General features: G+C 35.8%; 1 protein-coding gene and 1 non-coding gene across 2 annotated transcripts; one reads left to right on the top strand and one right to left on the bottom strand.

The window, feature by feature from the left end:
- TRNAP-AGG lies at window positions 3,140–3,211 on the bottom strand. Its single transcript has one exon. It is a non-coding gene; the product is annotated as a tRNA-Pro (tRNA).
- LOC109825435 (glycine-rich RNA-binding protein RZ1A-like) lies at window positions 3,299–7,929 on the top strand. Its single transcript, XM_020392289.1, has 4 exons — window positions 3,299–3,383; window positions 5,863–5,977; window positions 6,507–7,071; window positions 7,674–7,929. Exons 2-3 carry the CDS (start codon window positions 5,870–5,872, stop codon window positions 7,047–7,049), a joined length of 651 nt encoding a protein of 216 aa, XP_020247878.1. The 5' UTR covers window positions 3,299–3,383; window positions 5,863–5,869; the 3' UTR covers window positions 7,050–7,071; window positions 7,674–7,929.

Raw genomic sequence — 8,872 nt, 5'->3', positions numbered from 1 at the left:
GCTTTTTCATTAACCAAATGAGCATATGTACTTAATGTACATAAACAAAGCTCATGCATACCCAAAAAATATGGTTATTTGTAGACAAAGTTGCTACAGTTCTATCTAGATTGTAACTGCAGCAACCTAGACAGAATTTCCGGCTAGGTTGCTACCTAGACGGAATTTCAATATCCGTCTAGGTTACTTTCCGTCTAGTTTGATCAACCTAGACGGATTTCTGTCTAGTTTGTCTCAAACTAGACATAAATATTCTAGACGGATTTCCGTCTAGGTTGATTAACCTAGACGGAATTCGGAGCAACCTAGACGGTTTTTTTGTTTAGGTTGCACGTTTTTCTACTAGTGTTTGAACAAAGGTTGTGTTTTCTTGGTGTCATAGTGATTCAAACTTCAGTTTTTGTGTCCTTGTTCTTAGTTAGAACTTGTATATGAATAAGATCAATGCTAATTTTATGATTTCACAATCGTAATACATATCACCTCTTTAATTTTAAGAAAGTTGCAAATCTAGAACTGTTAGAATATAAAAATATAATCCTCAATTCTTATCATAACTTCAGTGTTTTAGTGTAATGGTTAGAGAAATTTAATTTAAGATGGTGTTGATGGTTTAAATAACACAGTTAAAAGAGGAGGAGGGTAAGGATTGGGTTGATATGGGGCCGCTCGCTTTTTCGAATATCTGATTTGGAGTTGGGTTGTTAGTCCCTACACAAACTCCCAATAGGATGGGGATTGATTCCCTCATTGTTCCTCCGGTGATCAAGCCAGCTAGGGGCTTGAGTAGGAATATGAGAAAAATACAACGGAATGAAGAAAGATGCTGAGAAATTACTTACCATTGTATTTGGAATAGTTTTCCTTTTTATAGCCAAACAAGAGGGGTAGTCTAGTCTTTTTGGCTGAGCCTGAGCTGGCGGCTGAGTCAACATCTACTTTACAGGTGTCAGTCATGGATCTACTGCGTGATGGGCGCTGTCATTTCGCCATTAATGAGATGCGATGGGTGGCGCACGAAGCCGACATGGTCCGATGTGTCATAAATATTGTAGGGGATGGAGAAATGATGACGCATGGTAAGCATTTAATATGACACCAACGCGCTGTCAGCGGGGGTGGTTCGAGGTAGAAGTCGTACTTTGGCTTGTAGCGAGAGGTGTCGAGAAGTAATGCCTTTCGAGTCGACTTTGCGAGATGTCAAATAACTGGTCGAGTGGGCTCGTAGCGAGTCGTCTTCGACAAGAGGACTGATAAGTACCGCCCTTTGAGTCGACCTAAGGAGATGCCAACTCGACGAGTTAGCTAAGTCGGGATTCTTGGTGGTCCTGACCGTCAATTCGATTTTGAGCGGTGCATGTATTGGGACACCTGTTCGTTGCTGGCAAAGAGCCATATTTTGGTGATTGAAAACGCCACAACAAATGATATTAGAGCAACTCAGATGCAAAATCCAACTGACCATGAATTTAAAATGAATTTTCTAGAAATTAACATCGTTGTATGAGCTCTATTGTTCAAATTCCAAAAATGCCCTCAAATTTAGAGAGAAGATGCCCTACCACTTGAAAAAAAAAGAACAACAAAAACTCTCTTACACAGCAATTACAGCACTTCCCTAAGGCCCCGTTTGGTATGCGGGAATGAGGTGAAATGAAATGTCATTCTCACTTCTCATACCAAACAAAACTAGTTTTTAGATGTTGGAATGACCATTCCCATGGAATGACCATTCCCACTTTTTGTGAATGACCATTCCCATGGAATGACCATTCCCACTTTTTGTGGGAATGAGCATTCCAAGTGAGAAGATAGGGAATGATCATTCCCATCACTTTTTGTGGGAATGAGCATTCCAAGTGAGAAGATAGGGAATGATCATTCCCATTCAAGGGGAGAATTAAATTAGTTAGTTTTTTTTTCAATTATACCCCTATTAATAATAAGAATCAATTTAAAAATCATGGCTTTTGACTACGTATTCTCATTTCCTCTATGTTTTTTTTAGGCTCCACCGAAACAAATTGCTTTATATGGGACATTATATCTAACTAATAAGAATGTTTGGGTGAGGCGATATGCAAGTGGGCAATTTTAGATTGGCAATTTAGGCTAGTATATCATTTTTCTATTTCGAAACTTATTATTTTAGTTGGTATTGTTTTATGGATTTTTTTATTATGATATGGGACATTATTGGTACTTTATCAAATGAGTTAATTTATATATCTAGAACTGTGGATTGTGGAAATCATTCTTTATATTTTTTTGGACCTATGAAAGACGCGATAATCTTTTATTTAATTTTTTAAGACTAAAAAATAGTGAGAATTGTTTAAAAAATATAAACGAAACATACACCTGATCGATAACATACGCATTAGTATAACACATACCTAGATTAATATGACATATGCATAAATAATCTTTTTTAGTTATTATCATTAATATTTATTTTTATCTTATTAAAAATCTATGTTGTTATAGGGTATTATTAGAAAATGAGATTTTATTCTCACTTGTGAACTAGTGATACCAAACATGGGAATGAGAATTAGATATTATTAGAAAATGAGATTTTATTCTCACTTGTGAACTAGTGATACCAAACATGGGAATGAGAATTAGATTTTCATTCTAGCTTCATTCTACAAACGCACCCAAACAAGAGAATGGGAATGACCATTCCATTCTCACATACATTCTATTCCATTCCATTCTCACTTGACTTCATTCTCACGTACCAAACGAGCGCGTTACATTCATCGAAACGCTAGTGATAATGTAGTTTGACAAATCATCAAAAATAGATTTCTCTTGTTCTGTGAGAGCTATATATTTTTCAAGGATTAAATGTTTTTATTTTACGCTAGCGATATGTAGTTTGACAAATCATCAAAAATAGAATTCTTGCTTTGCGAGAGCTAGATATTTTTCAGGGATTAAATGTTTTAATTTTATTTTTCCATTTCATTTTAGGTTGACCGATCTAAAACTTTCGTATTCGCTCAACTGCATTGCTCCGATTTTAGGTTATTCGCTCTAAGTGTATCGCTCCAATTTGAAGTAGCATTGTAAGATCTAATAAAAAGGGGAAAATAAATTAAAATAAAAAATGCTTATTTTCAGAAATTAAAATGGGGCATTCCGAGAATTGAACTCGGGACCTCTCGCACCCTAAGCGAGAATCATACCACTAGACCAAATGCCCGTTGTTGCGATCGGCGAGAATTTAATTATAAATAATATATATATTAAAGTCAAGTTTAGTCCCCGATTACTCGCGGTATAAATTGCTGCGAGATATTTTGATTCCCCTTCGCGAGATATTTTCAAGGAGGCTGCTTGCTTCCTCTTCGTTCTTCTTCTAGGGTTTCTCAAAGGTTCGATCTTTTCCCCTAAATCTCTTAATTCTTCTCTATTTCTTTTGATCTCATAATTTCGATCTAATTTTTTTATTATCACCGACTGTAAAATTTACACTTCTTACCCTATTTTTCGTTTTTTCATAATTAAATTGCCGATGGAATCGATCTGTGAAAGCTTAATTAGCATCTCGTTGGTTTTGTTTACATAGTTGTTTTGAACGGAGACTGTTTGACTGATGATTATCACCACATTAAGGGCATACTTAATTATATTATTCTCTTAATCAAGTTGAAATAGACACAAAAATCATACCTTTGATGATTAAGCCAAACAGTCATAAAGATCTGATTTTGGTCTATTTCAACTTGATTAAGAGAAGAAGCTTTACATTTCCGCGGTCACTGCCAGCAAATGATGAAGGGAAAGCAGCTATCTGATTCATATAAGTTACTGAGCGTGATACTTTATTGAACTTTTTGTAATTCTAGTAAATTATAACTATTATTTTCCACGCAATATAATTTAATTTTTATTTTTAGTCTGCATTCATGAGTGTCATTGTTCTGCTTTCGAACAGTTTTGCTACTAATTTCATAAAGTAGTGTTGGGGCAATGTGCAATCTGTAGCAGGGATCCAGAATAAAGAATGTTCTGATGCGTGGAATGTTTTTCCCCCTTATAAGAAGTTGTTCTGAGTCCTTTAACCCTTAACTTTATTAGAAAAAAAATGAAGAAGGTAAATCGACTGGGTTCATTTCACTGTCGTATTCTTTACTTGCATTGCTAGTGAATTTTATGAGATCTAAACATCTGGAGTCTTAAACCTTTCACTTTATATAGAAAAAGAGAAAAAAGGGTGTATTGAGATTGACTGTAACACACTTTAGTAGATTCCATGAGACTTACACCTTAATTAGATGCGTACATACAGCTGGATTTATGTTCCCAAAATGTATTAAGATACAATTTAAGAATTTATGATTTATGAATTATGAATATGACAATTCTAATCTATATATTTGAGGTGCTTTTAAGCCTTGTATATTTTAATGTGGAAATTGCTAGCTCTATTGCAAATACTTGACTATGATTTGTCATGTATGACTACTTTCAGAATTAATTTTTGGACTTTCCTTGTGAAATTTTGCTAGAAAGCCCCGTATGTTACTTTGTTGTTCTACCTTTTGCGTCTACAAATATATGAGACTACTACATGACTTCCTAGAGACTAAAAATTGGTGCATAGTTCTACCTACGAGTCGAAATGAACCAAATAATTAATAAACAGTTCGGTTATTATTTCCAGATTTTCGGTCATATTCGATTTGATATTTCATAACATTAAATGAATACTTTTTGGTATTCCGTTCATAAACGAATACAATTTAACTGGAGGTATATTTGATTTGTTTGATTATTAAATATTCATTTATGTTTTTCTACTTTTACATTACTATATTGCATCATCTTTTATGTGTGCATAACATTGTCAGTATTGCTATTTATAAGTAGTATTATTGTTAGATTAATGATTAGTGACCACAGTATAAAAATTTCTTATTGTGAAATATCATAATAATTATTAAATGTTAACCAGAATAAATAAGAAAATACTCCAAAACATAGGGTTTGAACTCATGACCTCATGCTCAAGAAACCATTGACTTACCAAGTGTGCTAATGAGATATTTGTGAACTTTTAACAAATATTTGGGTATAACAGAATCAAATTTGAACACTTATTTGGTATTTGACTTAAATTCGAATTCATCAAAAATAACTAAATTCAAATCTGAATACCATGGTATTTGATTCGGTTCGCTTCCACCCAGTCCTGCCCTTTTATTGTTGTCGATGGCTTATGTTTTTTTATCATCATATTTCTAATACAATTGTTTGGTTTGTTTATATAGTCTTTATACTGACTTACAATAATACCCTTGTTCTATTATCCCTTGATTAGGGGACAAGGTGACTTACCCTTTTCGTTCAAATTTTAGTTGACGTACCAACATGTTCTCCTTACAGATAATATAATCAATATGCTTTCAGTATTAGCTTCTTTCAGCTGTTTGTGGAGTATTTCCTATGAATATATACTTATTAAGTTTAATCTGTCTTGTTTAGTTCAAACATCAAAACGATACGACATTGTTGATATTTCAGTGAAATATTCTGATATACAGTTAATTTATGTTTTTGTATCCTGTTGCTAAATTCTTCCCCATTTGCAATTTTCTTTGTATCCTTGGAATTTGATGATTTAACACGTCATGCCATTTCTTTCAACTTGCTAGCTAAAAACACTTCCATTTAGTATTTATTGCCTTTAATTTGATGTGACATATTTAATTATCTTGTTGAATCTGATGATTTGACCTCTATGTGATTTCTTTTTAAATTAGAGTAGCCCAAAAAATATTGTGAAAGCTAAGGAGTATTTCCATTTAGTATTTAATGCCTTAATGCCTATTTTTATGTTTTTCTTTGCAGTTTAATCATGGGGGATGTGGAGTACCGCTGTTTCATTGGAGGTCTTTCTTGGTCAACCAAGGATGATGATTTGAGATATGCATTTGAGAAATTTGGTCGTCTGTCTGAGGCGAAGGTAAATGGGATTATTATCATGATGTGTTGTATATGCCGTTGACTTCATGAACTTTTGTTTTGCAAATTTTTGCTTAATAGTCTGTCCAGAGTCACATTCTGTATATGTTTAAGGCTTTAACTCTAATTTTTGACTGAATACTTGTAGGAGTCACATTTATTCTTATTCCATCTGTCTGAGGCGAAGGTAAACGGGATTATTATCATGATGTGTCGTATATGCCGTTGACTTCATGCACTTTGTTTTGCAAATGTTTGCTTAATAGTTAGTCAGTCCAGAGTCACATTCTGTATATGTTTAAGGCTTTAACTCTAATTTTTAGTGAATGCTTGTAGGAGTCACATTTATTCTTAGTCCTAAGCAGATTACTTTTACCATTACTCTTCTTATGTACGTGCATGTGCATATGTTTATCCTTATAAATGTAACATATTGCATGATATCATCAGTTCTATGCTGACTTTTTTGGGTAGCTTGTTAGATTCACAATAAGTTTTTTAGTCTTCTAATCATTATATCTAAATTTTAGGTTGTTGTTGATCGATTTTCTGGCCGTTCTCGTGGATTTGGCTTCATAACCTTCGATGAGAAGAAGGCAATGGAAGATGCCATTGATGCAATGAACGGAATTGATCTTGATGGCCGATCTATCACCGTTGACAAGGCTCAGCCTCAAGGCTCTGGGGGTGGTGGCAGAGACCGCGATGGAGGTGATCGTGGCTATGATCGTGGTGGTCGTGATCGTGATCGCAGCAGTCGTGACTATGGCGGCGGAGGAGGAAGAGGTTCTGGTGGCGACTGCTTCAAATGTGGCAAGCCCGGGCATTTTGCTCGAGAGTGTCCAAATGGTGATGAGGGTAGTAGAGGAGATAGGTATGGGGGGAGGGAAGATAGGTATGGTGGTGGTGGTGGAGGTGGGAGTCGACATGGATCGGATCGCAATGGGGATCGATATGGTGGTGGTGGAAAGAGTAGGGATGGAGGGAGTCGTGGTGGATCGGGAAGTGATAGATATGGTCGTGATCGATCTGGACCTTATGAACGCCCTAGTGGTGGAGGGTATCGTTCTTGATGAATTGTGCTTCTGCCTGGAGGTATGAAACAATGGTTTCTTTCAAGTTATATTTTGGGTAAATTTCACAATTACCCCTAAAACGTGTTGTTGCTTCTCATGGAAGCCCCCCCCCCCCCCCCCCCCCCCCCCCCCCGCCCCGAACTTGTGTTTTTTCTTACTAAACCCCCCTTACTTTTCCCACGAAACCCCCAAGTTTTAACACAGTTGCTTGAATCATAATATCCATCCAATGATAGTTGTAGAGATCTGTGTAATGGTGCTTTAACAACAAAAAAATCTCCTTAACTGAATGACTTTGGATGAGGAAACCATCTTGCAACTGTTAAACCATAATTTTGATAAAATTTTAATGTTACAGTCAAGATTCAGCAAATAATATATAAGATCTGAAAATTTTAAACGAGTAAAACAAGAACTGGGTGCTCCAACCTTGACTTGTGGGAGGAAAAATAAAATTGGGAGTTTCATGGGAAAAGTTAGGGGTGTTTAGTGGAAATAAAAAAATTCAAGGAGGTTCCTTATGAAATTGCCCAAAGTTTGGTATTTTTTCTAATTTTGAAATTTACTGTTATATGTTTATGATTGATTTGTTAGTCAATATTTTTTTGCTGATTGATGCAGCCATGGGGAACTGGAGCAGAATGTCCTGAAGCCAATGGGTGGCGATTCACAGACCATGTCAAAGATTGGATGGATGCCACTGTTTCAGTTTTGGCTATTATGATCTTTAGACTCGTGTGATAAGTTAACTTGGTGCTTTACTTGTTTGACTTGCTACCTGGATTTCGTTCTATTAATCTCTGCATAGTGTGGTGCTTGACTTTGGTTTATATGGCTAGCAGTACTTTATTGTGCCCTTGGATTTTTGGTTTGTTCATATATTTGGATGCCTTGAGTATTTATGGGGCGCTATGCTGTGGAGTTATTTGGGGCCGTCAAATGTTTTTTGACCACTTGAGATTTGCCAGAAATGTAGAACAGGGTCACCTCGGCTTTTGCTGATCTTGGAAAAAACAGATTTAAACCGACAGCATTGGCGTGGGGAGTCCTGGGTAAAGTTTTAACCTTTTTAGCCTATGAACCATGGGCTTTTTTTTTGAAAGATTTTAATTGCTTTAATCTTTTGGCAGGCTATGATTGGCCTTTGTGATTTCTTTATTCATGATATGGTTAATATCCGCTAAAACCGTCCATTGATTGAGCGCCATCCTTATGCATCACTTCTGGCACAAAGAGTTGCATCATGCATGTGCCCTTTATTGTTTGTGTTGAGAACTCACTACAGCTTCAACAAATACCGTGGCCTTATGCATCACTTCTGGCACAAAGAGTTGCATCATGCATGTGCCCTTTATTGTTTGTGTTGAAAACTCACTACAGCTTCAACAAATACCGTGGCTTCCTGTTACCGACTTGTTCTTCACTAGAAATATCTGTTCTTTCTGTTTTGAAATCCTCAGTCTAAAACTGGCTCTTTTGTCCTGCATCTTTCTGCACTACCTGGAGGTTATCTTGCTGCCTGTACAGTTTGGGTCGAGAGCTTCTAACAGTTTTCCAAACATTACGGTTTAGTGTTCCAATAGGTTATATGGATGTTGTATATTACAGATATATGCATATAATATTATGCAGGTTTTGCATGTTCCTCACATTTTTGTAGAAGTTCCGCTTATATGTTTTTAAACCCTTTATTATACTGTTGATTTCAATGAAGGTATCCTGCTCGTTATGCCTTCTGGATTCGGTGCAACCTCATTTACACTTCTGCTGTTTGCATCTCGTCGACATTTGTTTACTTTTCCTTTTTTGGTGTCTGAAAA

Source organism: Asparagus officinalis, chromosome 10 (genome assembly GCF_001876935.1).
Source record: "Asparagus officinalis chromosome 10, Aspof.V1, whole genome shotgun sequence".
NCBI lineage: Eukaryota > Viridiplantae > Streptophyta > Magnoliopsida > Asparagales > Asparagaceae > Asparagus > Asparagus officinalis.
This window is presented reverse-complemented; position numbering and strand designations above follow the sequence as displayed.

What these genes read in the sequence shown, in the direction of transcription:
- LOC109825435 (XM_020392289.1), top strand. Translation starts at nt 5,870, where the DNA reads ATGGGGGATGTGGAGTACCGCTGTTTCATTGGAGGTCTTTCTTGGTCA. An exon ending in GTCGTCTGTCTGAGGCGAAG is followed by an intron (nt 5,978 to 6,506) that starts GTAAATGGGATT and finishes TCTAAATTTTAG; the next exon opens with GTTGTTGTTGATCGATTTTC.